The sequence below is a fragment of the Cyrtonyx montezumae genome, unplaced genomic scaffold, assembly GCF_038088225.1.
Source record: "Cyrtonyx montezumae isolate F1298 unplaced genomic scaffold, pur_monq_1.0 scaffold_18, whole genome shotgun sequence".
Lineage (NCBI taxonomy): Eukaryota > Metazoa > Chordata > Aves > Galliformes > Odontophoridae > Cyrtonyx > Cyrtonyx montezumae.
This window is the reverse complement of record NW_027071914.1, coordinates 120,725-143,400: the sequence shown is the minus strand read 5'-3', so window position 1 is coordinate 143,400 and position 22,676 is coordinate 120,725. Positions and strand designations below refer to the sequence as shown.

The following is a 22,676-nucleotide window of genomic DNA, read 5'->3' as shown; positions in this document are numbered from 1 at the left end:
GAACTTTTGCTTCTGAAGATGTCCAGAGCTTGCAAAGATGTAGAGTTCTAGTATATATATGTAGAAACCTATAGGCATCTAGTGATACAGTATAGCTTTCTATCTATATTTTTGAAATGAAGTTCATCTGTCTGAATGGGCATGTAAGGCAAATTTTTGAAATATGAAGCACTAATATTGCTATGGTTAACCCACCACAAAATACCTTAATATCCTCATTAAAGTTGCTGATTTGCTCAGAGACATGATTTCATGGTGGGTTGTTAGAGTTAGGGTGACATGGTTAGGTTATGGTTGGTCTTGATGATCTTGAAGGACTTTTCCAACCTGAGCAATTCTATGATTCTGTGATTCTATGATTGGAGTAAATATCAAATTTTGGCCTACAAAGCTAATGTGGAGTAGGAGTCAGACTGTGTATCGTGTCATTCCCTATAGTCAAATTCTCCAAAATCTCATCTCTTGGGACTGAGAGAATAAAATCATCATGCTTCTTTCTCCAGAGGTAATGCTAGCCACTGGAAATAACCAATGTGCACAGTGAAGATGTATTATCTTCTTGGAAGTGCAGTTGGAATTAAGTAGAAAGCAGTGACTTGTCTAAAGACTTGAACTGGTCAGAGCTTAGTTCATATTGGTCAGTCCTATACTGTTTGGGTTGTTTTTTTTTCCTGTTTTTAAACGTAGCTGCAGGAGTCATGGCTTAGATGTCTCCAAGTGTCAGAGTCAGGTGAGGGCTAGGAGAGAAAATATTCAATCTGAGAAAGACATACCTGAGCAATAAAAATCACTGTAAATTGGGTATTTCTGCTGCTTAAAGTTTTGAGGTTCTCCAGTTCCTTTTTGACATGATCTTTTGTTACTAGGATTTACACCTTTGATTCTTGCTGCAACTGCTGGGCATGTTGGTGTAGTGGAAATTCTTTTAGACAAAGGTGGGGATATAGAAGCACAATCTGAGCGCACAAAGGATACTCCACTTTCACTGGCATGCTCTGGTGGACGCCAAGAGGTACAGACATATTTGTCCTTGATTAATTTGAATTTTTTTGTGATTTTTTTTAAGTACAAGTTGTTTTTTTATTTTGATGGTATAGTAAATCTTCCCTTTTTTCTAAAACTATTTTTTAAAATGGAATAAGTGGTGATAGTTTTAGTTTCCTTGCAAGAGGAAAGGGAATTTATTTTCTACACTGCCTATCCTGATTTTGTTACCAAATTTTGTTACATAACTTGTGGTCATTTTTCTGTCCATTGTATTCCTGCAATGTGAATAGCTTTGTGAAGGAGGTAGAACTTTGTTCACTAAACACTTCCCTTATGCATACGCCCTGCTCTCTAAACTAAAGTGTTTATTGTAGACACATAAGGATAGAAATTGGAATTTTGTGTTGACAGTACGTAGTTCTTGTGGTAAAACGCAGGGCTGATAAATGAAGATACAGCGCAGAGCACATTCATAGTAGGAAGCCACATACTTCTAATCTTCTAGTAATGTTTCAGTTCTCTCAGTGGTTTTATTTGTACTTAAATAAAAATTGATAAATCTTTACTGCTTCTGTCATGCACAGGCTAACTTAGAGGATACCCTTTAAATGGCTAAGGGTTACGAGACAGATACAAAAGTGATAAGTTTTGCAACTTGTATAGGTTAAACTATCTAGATCTCTTGATTTTTTATTTTTATTTTTTAATTTAAATCTAATTTACCTGTTGTGTTTCTTAGCAAATCTTAGCAGGACTTAGCAAGTGGGTGAGAAGTTTCCTGTTCTGGCCATCTGGGATGTCTTAGTAGTAAAATGACACACACCAAACTGCAGTACTCCACCAGAAGCGCTTTAATTTTTTTCTCTTCTTTTTCTCTTAAGCAGGCCCTGTTCAGAGAAGTTCTTCCTTGTCTTTGTTCCATTAAGATCAGTCAGTCTGTTTCTTATTGTGTTTTTTTGTTTTAAAGACCATGTAACACAAAGTCAAAGTTGTCTTAAATTTTATTGGAATTAAAGTTGTGAGAGTTTCTGAAAGACTAATAATATCAGAGTGAGACATTACAGGAGTTGTGTGTACCTGGTTAGCAAGCAGGAAGTTTCATTTCTAAGCCTTGCATTTTTTATTATGTAAAAATATTAGGTAAAATCCAGGACTTGTCTTTTTGGAAGGCAGGTGCTGCACTACTGAAACCCATGTGGATTATCTTATATGTTCATTAGAACAAAATAACCTTCTTTTACTTCTCAGATAATAGGTAAGGCTGTGAAATGTCTTTTAATGTGAGTGCTGTCTTTTCAGGTTGTTGATTTGCTGTTAGCCCGGGGAGCAAACAAAGAGCATAGGAATGTGTCTGACTATACACCATTAAGCCTTGCTGCATCTGGTGGTTATGTTAATATCATCAAGATTCTTCTCAATGCTGGGGCAGAAATTAATTCAAGGTAATATACCTCAGATTAACTGCATGTAGTTCATCTGAGTAGCAAATATGCTCTGTTGTTGCCTTTAACTACTGAGTCATATGTTGGAATCTGTAGTTCTTTCAGAGCTCCTCTCATCCTTTCTACAATATTGATGTCATTATTTATGTTAACATTACCTTAATTAATGCTTTTAAGTTGTCTTTAACTACCACAGACAAACTTAATCTCTCTTACATTTAAATTTTAAGTGATGTTGTAGTCTACAAACCTGTTCCTTCTCTCTCCCTTTTTTGCCCTTCTGGGATCTGGAAGCCAAATGCAGTTTCCAGTAGAACCAAGGAAAGGAGCCGGCCAAAGAACCGGACAGCTATTTGTACTTGTTTGAAAACTTTCAGCAAAAGGACTAAATGCATTTTATCTACATCTCTTAAACCTCCTCTTTATTAGTTATAGGAAAAATAATATTCTTCCTATCACTAGAAAAAAATTATCTGTGTGTTAGAAGCATGTATTCCTGAATCAGACACAGCCTTGATTATATGTAGTTTAATACTTTCATGTGCTTCAGCCATTTGAATATCTAAAAGCTGAAACACATCTTACGTGTTCATAAATTTTAGTTATCTGTTGCACGTTACTACTCTGCTGGTTTCTGATAAGCAAATCAGAATCGCTTGTATTTTAGGTGAGTGGCCATGTTTGAATGTATTAAAGGTCATTTGGGCTTCCCATGAGGGATTTTGTTCCTCTTAGGTGCACCTGCATTTCTCAGTACATTCTTCCAGTTCTGGGAACTGTAGTTTGTTTTTTTCTCGCTAGGACTGGGAGTAAGCTAGGTATTTCTCCTCTGATGCTGGCTGCTATGAATGGCCATGTACCTGCCGTGAAGCTGTTGCTTGATATGGGTTCTGATATTAACGCCCAGATTGAGACCAATCGGAACACAGCCCTCACCCTGGCCTGCTTCCAAGGCCGAGCGGAGGTGGTCAGTCTGCTTTTGGACAGGAAGGCCAATGTTGAGCACAGGGCAAAAGTAAGTATTTGAATCACTTTTCCATATAATTTACTTACAAGAAATGCATTTCTCTCAGTAGTTATTTCTTCAAAGTTTCATATTACTCTTTCAGCATTTGTCTTTCTCTTTTCAGTGGTGCAAAGGCAGATAAGTAGTGAAAGGAGGTGGATGTTTAACAGTATGTCTTTGCTTTGTTTAAAGGTATTTGAGTGTGGTGTGTGCTGATGAAAAATTAAATTGTGGAATATCTGCATTGCTCCTGTTGATATACAAATCTTACTGCAGAAGAGAAGAATCTGAGGACTTACTAAATATTCTGAAATATATATATTTTTTTGTTTGTTTAAAAATGCAAGTATTGAGGAAGATGCATTGTTTGCATTGGGGAAAGGCTGATTGTTTCTTCCAATTTAATAATGAAACAGATTGCCACTGTAGTACTGAGAAACTTTTCAGGTTTAAAATTGGTGTGATATTTAGCAACAGAACAGGTAGACTTCACTCATATATAAAAATGTCTAGACAGGATGAGAATTGTACTGTTATAGTGATCCTCATTTATAACAGATTGCTTTGTCCACCTGAACAGAAGCAGTGTAATCAAACCTTATATAATTTTTATGTTAGTATATTACCCATGGCTGCAGTACTGTGACTTTCCGCACCTCTGAAATGCTGCATAGGTCCCACATGTTGGTACTCTGGGGCAGCTTTGTTTCTCCTACCATAAAGCAAGCTTGAATCTTGTGTGGACTGCCAAACCAATTTCCCTAGCACAAAAGAATGTTTGGTAACTCCTAAGGCTGCTGAAATAACTGCTATGTGTGCCTGCTTCTGGAATGACTGTGGATGAAAGAAAAAGGGATGTGGATAAAAGCCAGCTCTTGAATAGTCAGTTGGGCATGCTGGGAGCTAGTATTAGTTTATTTAATGGTCTGAACAGGCAACTGAATTGACTCCAGGTCAGCCTCAGTGCTATGGAAGGACAGATACACCGTGTGAAGTCAGTCTAGGGACATATACATAGAAACACTTGTCTTCATTTGGATCTGTTCCAACCTCTCCTTTAGAGATTCTTTTGTAAACCTTTGTTTTTGCTGTTGAGATGGGTATGTGGTGGAAGTCAGTAGTTTGACTAAGTTTGTATAAATCCCCTGCAAGAGTTTTGTGGGACTGCTTCAGGTTAAGTTCCTTGACTAGATATAAGCAGCTAAGTAAACAAAACTCTGATTTCCATGTGTGGCAAAAGCGTACGGTTTATCCAGAGTATATTGTATGAATTTCACATCATGTAATTCATTTTCTTTTCACAGACTGGTCTCACACCTCTGATGGAAGCTGCTTCAGGAGGATATGCAGAGGTTGGAAGGGTTCTCCTTGATAAAGGAGCAGATGTTAATGCTCCACCTGTGCCTTCCTCAAGGGATACCGCTTTAACAATTGCAGCAGATAAGGGTCACTACAAGTTCTGTGAGCTGCTGATTAATCGGTAAATTCTTTTTTCACATTAGCAGGCCATGTACTCTGTAGCTGTACTCCTCTGTGGCAAGGGTACTCTTGTTCACATTGCCTCGTGCATCTTAGAGCAAAGGGAATGGGAATCTTTGGAAGTAGCATGTTGCATCTGCTCCCTGCTGTTTCAGTGTTACCATAGAGTATCCTGCTACCTCAGTACTAATTAAGCTCAGCAGACAGCTGAGACCGGAGGTAAACGAACAGTGTGATTTGGCACATTAATCCAGAAATTCCCACGAGCATTGCTCCACTGTCACTTGTGAGACAAGGCCTGAAATAACTCTTGGCTCTTCAAAGATAACAGCTAAAATGTGTGGATAGTCACAATGTTAATGATAAGGTAAGGGGACCTCTAATTTCTAGTTGCATAACTGTGATGCAGTAGTCTGGACATGCAGTAGATGGACATTTGTTGCTGGGAAGTGAGAATGAAGGGAGTCTTAATCCTTGTGTTACTATGACTTAAACAGCAGATTTCAAGGACACAATTTCTCTCTCTCTAGACACTAGATTTCAATAATTAATTGTGTATCTAATTGTATTCTGATTTTTCGTTATCTTTACTCATGTCTTATGTAATTTGATTACACTTGTACTCTTTTAGAGGAGCGCATATTGATGTTCGTAACAAGAAAGGAAATACACCTCTTTGGTTGGCAGCTAATGGTGGTCACTATGATGTAGTTCAGTTGCTTGTGCAGGCAGGAGCAGATGTGGATGCAGCAGATAATCGGAAAATAACACCCCTTATGTCAGCGTTTCGCAAGGTAGGACTCCAACTTGGTTGTATGATTCAGTGCTAAATGTTTTCAAAACAGAATTTCTCATTTGTTCATAAATCTGACTGGCTGATTATGGAAGAATCAACACAACAGAATTTCTATTTTATAAAATGCCTGCTTTAAAGCAGTCATAATCTGTGAATCCTAGACCCTCTAAAAAGGAGAACTAAAATGTATTTCACACTGATCTCATTTTGGAGAGATGAAAAACTTCTGTAAAGCATGTTAATTAACTCTGTAGCAGAGGAATTTATTAACTTTAATAAAATCTCAGACAAGTCTACATCTTTTTTTGAAAAATGAAAATACTAAGTATGCCATTACAGTGCTTCCACTACTTGCAGATAACTTCCTAAGTAACACTTAGCTATTGTCTGTGTGGCTGCACGGTGTACCCCATCACGTAGTGGTTCCAGCAGCAGTTTGCTAGGATAATACTCAGGTGGCTCAGTTCCTTAATCACACTCTCTTTGGAGTGACTGACAAGAATGTGAGCTGAGGGTGACAGATGAGGTCTAAACAGAGAGGTCTTGATGGCTAAAAATGTGAACAGACGGCTTTGCCCTTGGGCCCTGTTAGTACCTTGTATTTAAAATAAAATATAAATGTACTATTAACACTTGAGCAAACATCAACCACTTTTCATTCCAAATAGCAGTTTACCAGGAATGTATTCTCAGTCTTTTTCCCTGAACCAATAGATACCAAGTTTGTATTTTGATGATGAATGCTATCAGTTATATACCAGAGACTAGGATTTTATTTGATGTTCTAGGGCCACGTGAAAGTAGTTCAGTTCCTAGTGAAAGAAGTTAACCAGTTTCCATCGGACATTGAATGTATGAGATATATAGCAACTATAACTGACAAGGTGAGTGTAACTTGGAGGGAAAAATCCCTGTCCATTATTTTCAGCAAAAATATGTATGGGAAATTCTCTGTTATTTAAAAAGTGAATGTATGTCTGATTCAGAGGGTTTTTTTCATATCTTTCTAATACGAAACATAAATTGCTTAGAGTTTTTAGTCTGTTGAAATATTTTATATGTTAATGAATGCAGGGAATCTCATGTTTTGTAGAGCAAGCATCTCTCCCTTAATTCTGGTTTATTACAGAGGTAATAAGTTTTGTATTCCAGGATCTGTTGAAAAAGTGTCACCAGTGTGTGGAAACAATTGTGAAAGCTAAAGACCAGCAGGCTGCAGAGGCAAATAAGAATGCAACTATATTGCTGAAGGAGCTAGATCTGGAAAAAGTGAGTGGAGAATTGTTGTCATCTAGCTTAATGTCTAAAACTGTGATTTAGGAGCAGTAGTTCTTCATGTTGTGACTGTATCTACTTGCCATAAAAGTATATACTGGGGGTGGGAGATTAGAACTGACTTCTGCTTTACCTAGACACTCTATTATCCTTTTTATCATTAGTAGTTTTATTGCATTACTTCAGCACAGATAAAGAGTGTGAATAAGGGAGATCTTCAGTAGCAGTGGTGTGATGCATAGTATGTTGTACGTAGTGTGAAATGTAGTCCTTAAGTGTTTCGTGGACTGGTGCTCAGTTTTACAAACCACACAAAAGAGAACCTGCTGCATGAGCTAAAGTGAGTTGAAAAGGTAGTGTGAGAAGTGAAATTTTTACTCAGTGAGAATGGTAATTATCCCAGACTAATGCAGAGATTTCTTAAGCAGTGTGCCATGGACTCTCAAAATTGAGGCTCTTAGAATTGTTGGTGAACAATTCATACAGCATTTAATTAATGAGGGCAGATGTGGACAATTTTTGTGTGTTTTTTCATCTTCCAGGTTGCTAACTCATAAACAGTCTGTCAGATGCTATTCAAAGCTACAGTATGGCATTGCTTTTGTGACCAATCTCATCCTAAAAAACATGATTTAAATGAAAAAATGAGACCAATTAATTCTGTAGCTTACCGTGGAGTACTTTTTAAAGACAAAGTTGTTAATCTCATCAACACTTTTACAACATTATTAAATGGCTTTTGATAAAGGGCTGAGATAATGTGTGATTTTACTGGCTTTTTCAGTAAAGTTGTTTTTACAGTATCTCTGTCTTGTTTTTGTTGTCGTTCTTTGGGAAATTTTTGGAACTGCTTAGTCCTGTTGTTCCATAATGTCTGTTCAGTTTCAGCATAATACTTCAGTATGTGACAAAGTCATCTTTGTTTGCCATGTTATCTTCTCTTTATCCCCCGCCCCAATTTGTAGGAAAGATGGGGATTACAATTAGTCTTTGTGATAATATTTAAATGTGAATACTTTTCTCCAATGTAGTCAAGAGAGGAAAGCAGAAAACAAGCTCTTGCAGCTAAGAGGGAGAAGAGAAAGGAAAAGAGAAAGAAGAAGAAAGAGGAACAAAAAAGGAAACAAGAAGATGAAGAAAACAAGCCTAAAGAAACTCTAGAACTGCATGAAGATGATGATGAAGAAGAAAATGATGATGAAGGTAAAGAATGAGTGCTTATGTGAAAAATACAGTTCTAGAGTTGCCTTTTTAAAAGCACCTAGGAAATGTAATCTGTTAGTAAGCTGGCTTCTTTGGTACTGTAATGTTGTATAGTTCCTGCTCCTGCTGTTAAAGTGTGAAAGTGCTGTGTTCCTGGTAAATCTTTCTTCTTCTTTGTTCCCAAAACTTTTTCCTTCTTGGAGATTTTACAGCTGTATATAGTGCAAATAGACTTAATAATTCAGCAGGAGCATAATCTCAGCTGAAGTGTCCTCAGTCAGAGGCACCGATTTATATATTTTGTGATTTTTTTCCAGTGGAGCAAGAAGTTCCTATAGAGCCTCCTAGTGCAACTACTACTACTACAATTGGGATTTCTGCAACTTCAGCAACTTTCACAAATGCCTTTGGGAAGAAGAGAGCTAATGTGGTGACTACTCCCAGCACAAATAGAAAAAATAAGAAAAATAAAACAAAAGAGACTCCTCAGAATATGCAGATAATCTTGCCAGATCAGCATATATCTCTAGCACAGCAAAAAGCAGATAAGAATAAAATAAATGGAGAGCCAAGAGGTGGTGGTGCAAGTGGAAACAGCGATTCAGATAATTTGGATAGCACAGATTGCAATAGTGAAAGTAGCAGTGGAGGTAAAAGCCAGGAGCTGAACTTCACAATGGATACAAATTCCTCTGAGCAGCGCTATGCCTCCTTGCTTATCCCTTCTCAGGAAGAAAAAACGAGCACTTCAGCTTCAAAAACACCAACAAGGTGAGACTTCAGTGTTATTTCCTTGTTTCTTCAGAGTTGTGTCTGTGCTGATGTACATTTTCTGTAGCTCAGGCCTTATACCAGCCGGTGCATTCTTGGAGACCTGAGAGACTGAGCTTGCTTTCCTGTTAAGTTACACTGTCTGGTTTGATGAATGCGGCCTTGTCAAAACACTAAAGATAAAATTATTGATATTGCTGACTAGTTTAACTACTGTAGCAGAACAGACAGTTAAGTCTGTACTGTTTTAATAACTGCTAAGCTCTGAACTTATTAGAGTAGATTTTACATTAAATTTGATGAGAATTTAAAAAGTAAAAGCCAGCCTTATTTATAATATAATCACAAGTTGTCATTACCCTGTGATTGTTTTCTGGTTTCATCATTAACTCCTTTGAATTACCATCTCTTTGTTTTAAGGAGGGAAGAAGTTGATGACTCTGAGCATTTCACCTGCCAAGTTGATGGCCAGTTTGATTTAACCTTGGCAAGCCAGAGGTGAGAGTCAAAAAAGTTCAGTGAATGTACAGGGTCCATATAAATTGACTTGGAAGATCATTGAATTGCCATTGAAGAAGCTAATAACTAGCCACTATAACACCAGTTTCTGAATAGGAAACTCAAACGCAATAAGCTTAAATAACATCTAGATTTTTAGGCTTTGCTAAGAAATTTGCGTCTGCTAACTTGTAAGTAATATGCATCTGATCTCCATATATGTTTTTTTTTTCCCAGGCATTAAGGGAGGTAGGGAGCTGTAGGGCCTGAGCTTCAGGACACACAGCTAACTTCAACAAGAATACAGACCTGGCATCAAAAAGCAAAGCAAGCAAGTGGGCTGTTGCCAGACTGCTTGAGGAACTTGGCTGGGAGGGGGGAAGATAAGTTGGGCTCTCAGCTTTATGTTTGTTTTTTTTCCTCCAGAATTAAAATTAAGAGCGAAATGAGTAGATTTGTCAGCCACTGTTGTATGGAGGTGGGGGGGGGGGATTTCCTGAAAATCTTGAGAATGTCAGAAATTGAGTTTATATATTCTGTTTTATTAATATAGTTTTGCCTTGGACCTCTCCTACAAATGCCTTGGAATCCTGTATGACCCACTAATGCAGAATTAACTAAATATGTCAAACACCTTAAATAGAAAAGAGGAGTGGTTCTTCCATCAGATAGAAGTACACCTAAAAAACAAGACAGCATATAAATAAAAATGAGGCTGGTGTGGTTGTTTGTTTTTTTTTTAACTTCTGCCGGTGCTCTTCTTGCACTAGGCAGTCTTTCTGAAAAGCTTCTAAATTTTCTCTTCTTGAACTTCTTTTTTCTTTCAGCATGGACTTGTTGATGACAATGCTGTTATAATTGAAACATTTTCTAAATATGCCATAGGTTTGTTAGACCAAATCCCTTTATAAGTCATTAATTGCAAGACAAGCCTTAAGTTTTAGAGATTGCCTCTGTTTCAGTGCTGCACGTGAACCTGAGCATCCAGAAACACTCTTTACATTCATGTAGATAAGTTATCCTACAAGAATTTACCTATTCCTCTCTTTCTGTCTCTCATCCAGACTTTACTGTTCTCTATTGCTAGTCTATTGCTATGGTTGTATTAGTATTGGTTTTGCACATGCACTTTATGTTGACTTTGCTAGGATGTATTTTCCTAAAGCACGTGTGCTGCATGCAGTTACCTGTTCATAAAACAGGGGTAGAGGGTAGAAGTGCTTACCTACTACTTACCTATTTACGAGGAATCTCTAAAAAAAGATGAGAAATGAAGACAATTTCAAGTACCTAGCAAGAAAGAGACATTATTATCAATGTTTTTTTTCTTAAAAAACCTATTAAAAAAGAAGTGTGTGTAATCAGGGTGTAACTTAAATGGTTGTGTAACACTTACTTATAAAGTATTTTATTGATTATGTCCTTAGTACTTCTAATAGTACTTCATTCAGTTTAGCACTCAATTTTTTGAAGGAAGTCTGTGGACTAAACTGTAAGAAATTATTTAAGTCAGCTAAGAGTTGTTCCAATAGAGTGGGGGGATGGAAGGAAAAAAAAAAAAAAAGATGAAAGCAATTCATGCTGGAACTTCTGAGGACCATAAATGAACAGTCACACTGTCAGCTTTATTCTGTAATTTGTAATTGGCACATTTCTTTTCCTAGACTTGATAGTGAAGGTAATTCAAATTCTTTGTCAACTGCTTACAAGCCTGTTTCTCTGCCTCTGACCTCTCCGAGTGTAAAGCTGAATCTGACCAGTCCAAAAAGAGGCCAGAAAAGAGAAGAAGGCTGGAAAGAAGTGGTTAGAAGGTAAATAATTTAATTATGTGATTAAGAAGTGTGTTTCAACATTTTTACTTGTAAACTGTACTCAAATATAGAACATTCAGCGGGTTCATTTAATTATTCCACTGTAATAATTAAAAAAAATCTATTACTTTTTGTCTTGCAGTACTGTGAAAACAAATTGCAGTCCTAATTTGTAGTAACCCCTTGCTAATTTAACATTAGTAAGATATGAACATTTTATTTGGCATAAGGGTTTTCTTTACGTGCGTTGTCATTGGACTAAAAGATGAGTTATCTTAAAATGTGAGGTAGAAGGAGAAGGGCAAATGGCCGTGAAAAAGCTCCTAGTGGAGATGATTGCTTGCAATAAAGTGGAGTAGATGCTGGTGAAGTAGAGGACAGGTGGATGATCACTTCATGGCTGAATTTCATTGTATTTTGAGTGGTGATCTTGATTGCCAATTCCAGTGAAAATATCGTGACCTTAATTCGGTGTTGGAAAACCTTCAAATCTAACTGTACTTCTGTAAAGCACACTCCCTTTGAAAATGTTCTCATTTTTTTTACTGTATGGCTAATAACCACTCTGTCTCATCTGTAATCATTACAATGTCTACTACTTTTAACTAGAAATAGTCATCTGGCTGTCCTGTTTTACTCCCTTTATTGAAAAGAAATGCAGCATGAACATACAGCTTTCACATGTTTAGGTGTACTTCGAATGCCCTGCTGCTTTTCTGCTCTGCAATAGTAGTAATGGTATGTATTCATTCTAGGGAATTTTAGGCTGTGCGCAGCGTGGTTGTGCAGAAGATTTAAAGCATCTGGATTAGCAGAAGCCACAAACTGTTTAATGACTTTTTTTTTTTTTAAGGGCATTTTAATCTGAAAACTTAAACTATGAACCCTTAGAGAGTTGGATCAGTTTTCTGCCTTTTGTTGTATTTACAGTATGGTTCTTTACTGTGACATGCCCTTGCTAAAGGTATGGTTGCAGACTGCCTGCCCCTTGATGAGTCAGGCAGGCACAAAACTGTTGCAAAGGTAGATGACTTGTCCAGCGCTGCACACAGTCCCAGCCATTGACCCTGGAGCTGCTCCATCTCTCCTCCTGAGTCTCTTAAGTCTCATAGGCTCAATCTAATTGCTTTGTTGGGTGTTGTCTGCTGTTCAGAAGGAGATGCTAGTGTTCTAGAAACAGCATCTAAAATCCGAGCTTTCCTAATCCCTAGGGGATCAGGTCTCGTTACAAAGACTGTGTGCGTAAAGTGTTTTGTACCCGTGTTTGCTATGCCCTGACTGACTGGCAAAGCATTCATCTAGCCAAAGAGCTGCTTGGCAACTGTAGCTGTGTATATAAAATGCCTGGGAGCTGCATGCCTTTATCCCCTAAAGTCTCTCCCAGTCTCTACAGCAGGAATTTTTCTCCTTCCCTCTCTCTGTGAGTATCCCACTGTGGCTAGAAGGGATGTCTATCAGAGAAGTAACCAATGAAAACATCCCTTCTACCCTTGACAGGCAAGTAGGCAGAGTTTTGAAAGACCCTCCCCCTAGCAACACTCTGCAGCCAACACCCATTGAGCAATTTCAGCTGCAGAGAGGAGGGCGCTGCTGTTCAGGAGCAAAAAGGTACTGTTTGGGGTACTTCTCAAGGTAAAAACCTCTAAGATTTGTGGGTAGGGAGGGAAGTGGTAGTGGGTGATGGGTAGGAGGGATCCTGGGCACTGGGGCAAGCTCTTTTGGTGGAGAAATTTCTTGGTTGATGGTGACTTTTGGGGTTCCTAGTCAGCAGAGGTGAAAGGACACCAAAGGGACTGTTGGAATGCTTGCTGTAATGGGATCTTCTCAAGTTAGGTGATGCTGGGAGCTTTGACTTGGGGAGGGGGCAGTTGAGTTGTCTGGCTTGAACAAGGAGCCTTTTGGGGTGGGTGGAGAGACTGAGACCCAAAGCATGAAATTGCTTTGGGATGAAAGCTTGGTGTATTATCTGACTGCCTAAGAAACCATTTCCTAAGGATCATGTTACTTGAAATTTTCAGGGTGGAATAGCTGGGTGAAGCTAGCAACTTTTCAGAGGGTTAGTGGTTATCTATACACAGTGTTCAGAGGTGCTTGAACTGTGATCACAGTGGTTCCTGAAACCCCTTTGAGCCCCCTTGTTCAGTAGTTGAACTACTACTGCACTTCACTAGCAAGCTGGAAAGCAGCGTGTGGGCTTGTGAGTTCCAGTCTTTGAAGTCTGAGGGCATAGGTGGCCCAGAGAGACTGTGGCTAGGGTCTGGATATTCTGGTCATATTCATAGACTTCCCAATATTGTATGCCTGCACTTACCCGCCAATGCCACGTGAATCGGAAAAATGCTGAAATGACTTATTTCACTGAATGTATGGGTTGCGTTGTTATTGCCTAAAAGTGAGCCTGCTTCTGAAGAATCTGTGCTGCCTTCGTAGTGCCTTCCAGCTGCTCAGTGAATTGCAGAACTGCACGGTTTAACAGTCTGATATCCACCAGTGTGTAGTGTCACCAGCTTTCAGATCTTGTGTAGTTTCTTTGAGGTCTGAGAGATGTGGATACTAAAAGGGTTGTGAATGCAAATGGTACCACAGAGCTCATCACTGGGAAGATAATGGAAAACCACCTTCTACAGTGATCAAAGTAGCTAAGCCGTGGCTTTCTGTATTTGAAGCAGTGCTACTTAGGAAAATTTAGGTCAAAAATTTGTCTTATTTCAAAGATATACACACAAAATAAGGTAAAATTGGAAAATGTTTCTGATGTAGTACATGAGGCGCATTCGTGATGATGCAGTGATGGTAGAAATGCTTCTGAGGAATCCTTGTCAGGTGCTGAGGATGATAAGTAATCTGAGTTGGCAACTTCAGAGAGGCTCCAAAGGGTGAACGAAATGTTAGCAAAAACCCACTTGCTACCCTGAAACTTAAGTACTTGCTTTAGCCATATGTCAGACCATGAGGCGTTTTTTATGTGTTTAAATATATTTGACAGATTTGTGATCTTTGTGATATAGGTCAAAGAAATTATCTGTCCCAGCTTCAGTCGTGTCTAGAATAATGGGAAGAGGTGGGTGCAACATCACAGCAATTCAAGATGTCACTGGTGCCCATATTGACGTTGATAAACAAAAAGATAAGAATGGAGAGAGAATGATCACTATAAGGTACAGTTTTTAGAAATGAAACTTGAATTTAGTCAGAAATGTCATTTGTAAAGGACTTATTTGCTTTTTAAGACAGAACATACCTATTTTCTTGGCTACAAAATATATCTCATTACTGCTGCCAAGATACGCTTATCGTCTGCTTATTCAAAGTTATTTGTTGACTATGGTTGTCTTAAGGATTAACTTAAGTTAGTAGTAAAACTGCAGTAGACTTGTAGATCAGTTGGGGCTACAGAATGTTGCACAAAATGGGGTTTCCTTTCATTAAAGATAGATATGTTTGTATTTAATCTAGGGGTGGTACAGAGTCAACACGATACGCAGTGCAACTCATTAATGCCCTTATTCAAGATCCTGCCAAGGAACTGGAAGACCTGATTCCTAAAACTCATATAAGAACACCTGCTTCGAGTACCAAATCAATCCATGCAAACTTCTCATCTGGAGTTAGTACTGCATCTGCTTCAAACAAAAACTCCTTTCCTCTCGGAGCACCACCTCTAGTCACATCACAGTCATCAACGCTGTCTACTTTCCAGCCTACTAGCAAATTAAATAAGAATGTCCCAGCAAATGTGCGATCATCTTTTCCAGTGTCTCTTCCTCTAGCTTATTCTCATCCTCATTTTGCCTTGCTGGCTGCCCAAACTATGCAACAGATTCGGCACCCTCGTTTACCTATGGCCCAATTTGGAGGAACCTTTTCACCTTCACCAAACACTTGGGGACCATTCCCAGTGAGACCGGTTAACCCTGGCAGCACCAACAGCTCTCCAAAGCATAATAGTTCAGGTCGTGTAGGTAGTCAAAATGGAAATATTTTACAGGCAGAGTCTCCTGGATTGGCTACTTCTACTTGTCCCATTACAGTCTCGTCAGTAGTTGCTTCCACCCAGCCGCTGTGTGCAACAAGTAATCGGACTCCCTCTTCAGTCAGAAAGCAGTTGTTTGCCTGCGCTCCGAAGACAAGTGCTGCAGCAACAGCAATCTCAACTGCGACAAACACATGTAGCACTCTGCCTTCAGCTTCCCCTGCACCTGCAAACAATGGGCAAGTTCCTGCAGCATTTCTGCCTTCTAATGCTCCACAAATGCAGCATTCTACACTTAAAGCAGACTCTTTCTCAGCTGTCTCAGCACCCAAAGAGAAAGTGTCAACACCAGACCAGCCTGTTGGAAATACGTGCACACCATCTTCCATTGCAGGTAGTTCCAGTATGTCAACTAGCAGCAATTCAGGAGTCACTGAAGCTCACTCATCTAGCAGCCCTCCACCTCTAACAAACACCCAAGATGAAATACTGCCAGCCAGCATGTCGGAAATGAGTCCTTCTGTGTCAATGCCTATTTCTTCCAGCTCAGAACCTGCTCCTTTAAGTTTAGGATCACCCAGGTTGCCTGTTGCAGATAATCAGGACAACAGTAACTTACCTCAAGTGGCTGTAGCAGCACCTAGAGTTACTCACAGGATGCAATCCAGAGGTTCTTTCTTTTCAGTGGTACCAAATGCAAGCTTACATCAAGATCCTCAGTCTATTTTTGTTACAAATCAAGTTCCCTTAACACCTTCTCAAGGTCCACCTGCTGCAGTGCAGCTTTCATCAGCCATGAACGTTATGAACGGTTCTCAGATGCACATTAACCCAGCAAATAAATCATTGCCTCCTACCTTTGGGCCAGCAACTCTCTTCAATCACTTCAGTAGTCTTTTTGATAGCAACCAGGTGCCCTCTAACCAAGGATGGGGAGACTGTCCACTCTCCACCCGAGCAGCAGCTGACCCATCTTTCACTGTTCAGTCTGCCTTTCTGAGTAACTCTGTGCTAGGGCACATGGAGAACATACATCCTGATAACTCCAAGGCTCCTGGTTTCAGGCCACCTTCGCAACGAATTTCTACTAGTCCTGTAGGTAAGTCACTAAGATGAATGCATATGATGAATCTTTTTTCTACAGCACTTCTGTTGTTTGACTTTGTTTGGGAAATAGTTTACAAATTATGGTTATGGAATAGAAGATTACTTACTTTTGTCCATTTCTTTTTTCTCTAGCTCTTCTAGGATATTAGTTGTTGGGAACATTGTAGACACTGTGTTGTTTGCCCTAAAAGGGAGAAATGTGTCTCCCTGTTCGTAGAATTTACAGTAGCTTTGACTTTAACTTTTGAGTTGACTGTAACATTGTCAGGAGATAATAAACCTGAAACAGCAAAGACAGAACTTTTAACAGGTTCATCCTAGTGTGGAGTGACTGAATATAGTTGTTTAGTATTTTCACTGTATGGGATTCCAGCTGGACCATGAGAAAGTACACTGTATTTTTTTCTCTGTGTGACCTGATCCTGTAGGCCAGAGGGTGATTTTGCTGCATTTTTGTAGGCTTTTGATAACCTTATGTGCTTTGGGAAGCTGGTGTGCTTTTGCATGGTGGCTTTTGCATTAGGAAGCTGTTGTCCTTCAGTTATTAAGTATAGTAGTTCAAGCTTACAAGTTTTTAACTGAAGTGGACTAGAAACACAGTAAACTCTGTGCCCTGCTGTGCTCTGCCTAGGGGATTATCGTCATTTTAGTGATGATAATAGCAAACGTGCCTGGCTGCATTCATTTTGGCTGAAAGGAACCCTCAAGAGGTCCCGAATGCTACTCTATATTCTCCTTTGTTCTCACCGAAGTGTATTTATGGCGCCTTGCAGCTGGATAGCTGAAGAGGCTTGCTTTGAAGTTGTCTTCTACACCCCATGGTGGTGTTAGATGATTCAGCTCATGTTTCAGTACTTGAATGCTGAATTTGGACACTTCAACAGTTTGAATTTCAGACAAAAGGAGAAGGGGGCATTGGAAAAATGTGGTGAGGAAAAGGGTTTTTAGTATTCCCATTCATTCAGTGAATTTAAAAACATTCAGGGTTTCTGAAAACCAGATCACTTCTCAGACTAGATTTAACCATGACATTGAGATATCTGCTATGATTGTAGTTTTCACCGGTGTTTAATTTGGACTGTATAACTGCACTGCAAAGTGCATGAGTACCCAGAGTTATACCATGTCCACTCCCAGCGCAATAAGCAGAACTAGTTGTAATTGATACATCACAAGATGAAGTACCTGGGCCTTGTTCATCAGGAATCTGCTAACAGAAGAGTTGGTAGACCCTTCTCAGTAGACTTCAGAAACTGTGGCTCATTGGAATACCCTGCTGTAGGAGAGGAAGGTTATGCCAAATTCTGACTGGCAGCACTAAACTGATTTGTCAGGTTCTCTGCTGACTCACAATGTCATTCTAATTAATGTTACTTTTGATCACCCTTATTTCAGAATCTACGATTTGTCTGTCACACAGGAGTAAAAAGGATATGTGGGAGCTGAAGGAGAAGGGGCTGTATGGAAGATGTGATGGTGATGAAAGAAGTGAAGGCAGGAGGCTGAGGACCTCTCCAAAGCCTTGACCCTTAGTCTGGAAGTGTGGTCCTCCAGTCTGACTGCCCAGTCTGACTGTGGCTTCACAGATGAATAGGCTTTTCCAGTAGGCTCAGCCTTTGAAGTGAGATGAATTGGGACTGTTTTGGATTTTTTTCTTAATTTTTAGTGGCGTGGTTTTGTGTGGTTTCAAGAAGGGCTTACATGTGCTTTGGCCTAAAGTAGTGTTATGGCCACAGAGCTGTTCAGGCCTTACTTGGTAATTCAGTATGCCTTTATATGTTGAGAGCGAATAGTAACGGTCATCAAAACAGGCACAGTCCTCTGGCTGTGACTCTAGACTTGATGGAGCAGAGGTTTCTTTTATGCCTGTCTTGTACAGTTGGGCTATAGAAAATCTTTCTGCAGGTCAGCATCTCTTAGCAACAGCCTCTAAGCTGATGTGGTAGAGATGTAGTCTAATTTGATTGCACACTAAAACAGTTTTTTCTTATGTGCCACTTGAATGTAGAGTTTATGTTCTCTATTCTTTGGGTAAGCGCTATTGCAACTTCAGTTGTCGCCAATTCACCAGTTTGTTTGAGGCATAGATACCTGTACAAACATCTTACTGCTTGTGGATCTGTTCTGGGAATGGCCTTTTGTCCTATGTATGCTTTCAGATCTCTTGTCCTAGCAGCTTGCAGATTGAGGGCAGAGCCTTATTGTTTGGAGAGATGTTAGGATGAACAGAAATCTGCTTTTTCCTCTGCATTTTTAAGAAGGAGTTTGAGAACTTACTCATTTAACACAAAAAGGTACTACAAACTTGATACAAGCCATCTGAAAAGCAGTGCATGACCATGGATTTGCAAGAGGTGGCTGGGCTCCCTATTTTGTATGGATTCACCAGGTGTTGCTGCTGATTCCCTAAAGCTGGAGTTAGTCCTTGTAGTTAAGTGATTTCTACAGGGAGAGCCTGGGGGCTTTGGTGAACTGGATTTTGAGCATATTTGTATGAGGCTAATGCACCAGTCTTTTAAAGCCCAGGTGTGCTTTTTGAGCATAAGGAGGAGTTTGATTTCTGAGTGCAAAGTATACTACTGCAAATTGTTTTAGTGTTAAAACATACGCTTTCACTGACAAATACATGAATAGAAAGCTCATTACTAAAATCTAGATTTCCTATGTCATTGTTCATAGGAGCCATTTTTTATATTAAACAAAGCTTTTTCATCCACTTGAATGAAAGGTAAGATAAAAAACAGAAAATGCTTTTAACAGATTGAAAAGTCACTACTCTGAATTTGTGCATCTTTTTTCACACTTCCTTTTGCATTGGCAGTACAGTCATCACACTTGGAAAGCTGTACCCCCAACTTTCTAAGCACTCAAGAGGCACAGTTGGGCATCTTACGTCTGCAGAAGAGCTTTTTTGTCATAATCTGTACCTTGCTCTGCTTAGTAAACAAGCAATCCCCATGGGCCTTAGCTGTTACCCCTTCTGTGCGAGGTGTAGACTTCTTAAAACTCATTATCTTCAGTGGTATGCCAGCCAGCTGGAAGCTAGTCTTTGTGCAGTGTCATCCGTGGCCATAGAGGCCCTCTGACTGATTTTGATGTACATGGAGGGTTAGCTAGAGCATTCTATCAGTAACTTGGTGACTGGAGATGCTGCGGTCTGCTTATGGCAAGGAGGTGCGTTGGAGGGGACCTGCCACCCTAGGAGGGAATGGTCATTTGAATCATATGTGCTGGTTGCCTTGCATAGGCCTCAGCAACTTCCTTAGAGCTGTGTACTCTTACGCTAGGTTGTAGTTGTTCATGCTGTGGCAAACCACAGAGGAGTGTATCCTCAGAATTGGGACTCCCTCTATTTTAAGCACTCCATATGCTGTTGATGGTAGTGATTTACCTTTGCATTTCCCCCTCTCTGTAACAGAGACAAATCTTTTGGGTAGGGCTAGTGATAAAAACACTATCTCCAAAAGCGGCAAGTTGTTTCTGTGAGCAGGTTGGATCTGCCAGTACTGGAGGCAGTAAACTGAGGTCATTTGGTTGATATGTTTTTCTACTTAACTTAATAACGGAGTAAAGACGTAATGTATCCAGGAGATGAAAGGTGCATCTGTAGTTTATCACCTGAGCCTGTCACCAGTGGTGCTTTCAGACTTTGAGGGTGTAAGCAGGGACGCAGTTTCGTCCTCTGTCTGTGGCAGTACAGGCTGGTCCTGGTCGTGGTCATCTGGAAATGTTTAAATGCTTAAACTAGTTGTGTTTAATAGGCCCTTGAAACTAAACCCAGAACAGGGGGCAAACATGGCCATGCCTGTTTCTGCTTGCATTTTTGTTTGTTTGTTTGTTTTGTTTTTTGCTGGTAACTACGTGTGATAAAAAAATTTTACAGTATTCTGGAAAAGTGCTTAAAAGCTTTGGCTTGTTCAAAAAATAATTTGTTTTTGGGGGGCTTTGAACTTAATCTTTCCCTCCTCTCACACACTTCTATAGAAAGTATTCTCTGTTTTGCTATGTATTGTCAGCCCTGTTTCCTTGGAGGCAGAGTCTCTAACTGACCTATATATGAACATACCTAGGTGGCAGAAAGGTGCTGCAGTGAGACATTCTTGGTGCTTAATTCTCTCAGGACTTTTACAGAACCCTGTATTCCTCTTTGACTTGTGTGGCTCTTTGGTAAAGAAATATTTTTGCTACCTCCCAGTTTTCCTCTTGTAACCTCCCTGCTAGCATTTCAGTTCCTTTCAGTGACTGAAGAGATGGCTTTTTCTTAAAACTTGAGGCAAAAGCAGAGATCATACAGAAGGGCCTTCTGTTGGTTTCTGTCTGAGGGAGAACCATGCGCCTGTAAAATGAACAGCACATGCAGATACCTATGAAGGTGAAGAAATGCTTTTATTAATTACATTGAAGCACTAGCTCTCCCTGGTGCTTTGAAGCAGGTTCCCAAAGAGATATAGATATATTTAATGAAATTTATGTTTATTTCAGGCTTACCCTCTCTAGATCCATCCAACAGCTCTACAACTTCTTCTTCAGGTCCTTTGACAGGCTTTTCAGCAAACATGCAAGGAGCACGGGTTTACCTTCAAGGGCCAGCGCCTGTTGGGACTCCCAGCTTTAACAGACAGCATTTTTCACCACATCCTTGGACAAGCGCAACAAATTCATGTAGGAACTTCATGGGTCTGTCTTAGTTAACTGTAAATTATTAGCTGTTGTCTTCAGTAGATTTGTAACTCTAGTGGAAATTAGACAGTTATGCACACAATGCTTTCCAGTTGTGTTTAACAGTTATGAGGATGCCATGCCAATCCCACTTTACTATTTTGTTTCTTAACAAGTAGAATGCCACTTGTCCTGGTAGCATTTCCAAAGGCTATTTGGGGGAAAAAAAAAAGGTCACTGTAGGTTCTAAAAGGAGAAGGCATGAAGTTGTGGGGGTGTGGACATGATTATAGCAAGCTGAAGATTCCCCTCTAAATGAGTGTGATGTTAAGGGAACATGTCGTGTTTACCATGGTTTGAAGTTGTACTTCCTTTCTTTTGTTTTTTATTATTTATTTTAAATTGGCATTCTGGAATTTTCTTGTTAGACAGAATATCCTAATATCTTAATGTGTCATTCCAGGTGATGTAGAGGTTTCCTACTAATGGGAAGAGCATGGAAATAGCTTTACAGAAAATTTAGGTCTTTGATTTAAATGAAGAGACTTCATGTCACTGCATGCAACTTCACTGGCACTCTGAGCTTAAGAAGCAAAATGTTTAAATGAGTGCTCAAAAGAAGTTGGATTTCTCAGAAAGCTTCAGTGATGCTTCTGAAGTTGGTGAAAGTTATGCTCTTAGGTTATACATTTGGCTTTGAGAAGCTGTCTTTTAATTTCTCTTCTACTGGAGGTGGTAGAAACCAGGCTGCTTTGATATTTATGGTATCATGGCTGATTTTTCCTTATCTTCCTGAAAATCTTCCATGTTTCTTATTCTTTTCTGTAGTTAAAATTTTAGATGTACTTCTATGTCATGAGACTGTCACAGTTCTAGTGGCTGAAAGCATTTGTGTTAATGTTCATTCTAGACTTTTAACTCTAGGTTTAAACAGAAATTCTGTGAAAGACTGAACAGTATTTTTTTGGGGAAAAAAAAGCCTTTAAAACCTTTTATTGTTTGCCTTGAGATAACATGGCGGGTATAGAAAAGGTAGCATTTACTATTGCTGATTTTTGTGTTGTTTTTTTTTGTGTGTGTGTGGTTAAGCAAAATTGATTATTTTTCAGCAGGTGAATCTCCTGTTCCATCAGTTTCCTCAGGCTCATCTTCACCCCTTTCAGCAGCTTCTGCACCTTCTATCTTGAGCCAGCCAAAAACGGGTAACACAAATCAAGATCGAAAGGTACCCCCCCCCATTGGGACAGAAAGACTTGCTAGAATTCGACAGGGAGGATCTGTCACTCCTACACCCTTAGGAACCAACTTTTCAGCTCCGGTTGGTCATAGTGGTATTTGGTCATTTGGAGTTAACAGCGTATCTGGTGAGTCTGTTTTTTATGGTCTGAAATATCTTGAAGAAACCTGTGGGACCTTTTGAAAATAGTACATTTGAAAAGGAAGTTGGAAAGAGAGAGGTGAATGTAGTGTACCGCAGAGGAAAAACTAGTATCAAAATGGTGTCGTTTTCAGGGAGATCATCAATGCCAATTTTTGCTCCTAACATAGATGATTCTCACTCAGTCTAGATCATCTGTATGCTTACACTTGTAAATCCTAAAAAGATTTCAAAAATGTTATATTAAAGTCTGTTGAATAATAGAAAATTGCAACAGTAAACAACTTTCAC

At 39.4% G+C, this 22,676-nt stretch overlaps 1 protein-coding gene across 13 annotated transcripts in view; it reads left to right on the top strand.

Moving 5' to 3' along the window:
* Positions 1–22,676, top strand: part of ANKHD1 (ankyrin repeat and KH domain containing 1) — a 140,280-nt gene that overhangs the window by 111,612 nt on the left and 5,992 nt on the right. For 4 of the 13 annotated variants that reach the window (XM_065734391.1, XM_065734384.1, XM_065734389.1 and 1 more), the window contains 16 exons: positions 867–1,012; positions 2,287–2,429; positions 3,231–3,444; positions 4,740–4,915; positions 5,546–5,708; positions 6,499–6,594; positions 6,863–6,979; positions 8,017–8,188; positions 8,506–8,959; positions 9,380–9,457; positions 11,122–11,268; positions 12,766–12,876; positions 14,277–14,426; positions 14,725–16,340; positions 20,831–21,025; positions 22,117–22,371. In XM_065734391.1, the coding sequence (XP_065590463.1) occupies positions 867–1,012; positions 2,287–2,429; positions 3,231–3,444; positions 4,740–4,915; positions 5,546–5,708; positions 6,499–6,594; positions 6,863–6,979; positions 8,017–8,188; positions 8,506–8,959; positions 9,380–9,457; positions 11,122–11,268; positions 12,766–12,876; positions 14,277–14,426; positions 14,725–16,340; positions 20,831–21,025; positions 22,117–22,371 (4,233 nt within the window). Of the gene's footprint in view, positions 1–866; positions 1,013–2,286; positions 2,430–3,230; positions 3,445–4,739; positions 4,916–5,545; positions 5,709–6,498; positions 6,595–6,862; positions 6,980–8,016; positions 8,189–8,505; positions 8,960–9,379; positions 9,458–9,694; positions 9,937–11,121; positions 11,269–12,765; positions 12,877–14,276; positions 14,427–14,724; positions 16,341–20,830; positions 21,026–22,116; positions 22,372–22,676 lie in introns of those variants that run through there. The other 9 variants (XM_065734393.1, XM_065734388.1, XM_065734392.1 and 6 more) reach the window with 7 other exon arrangements.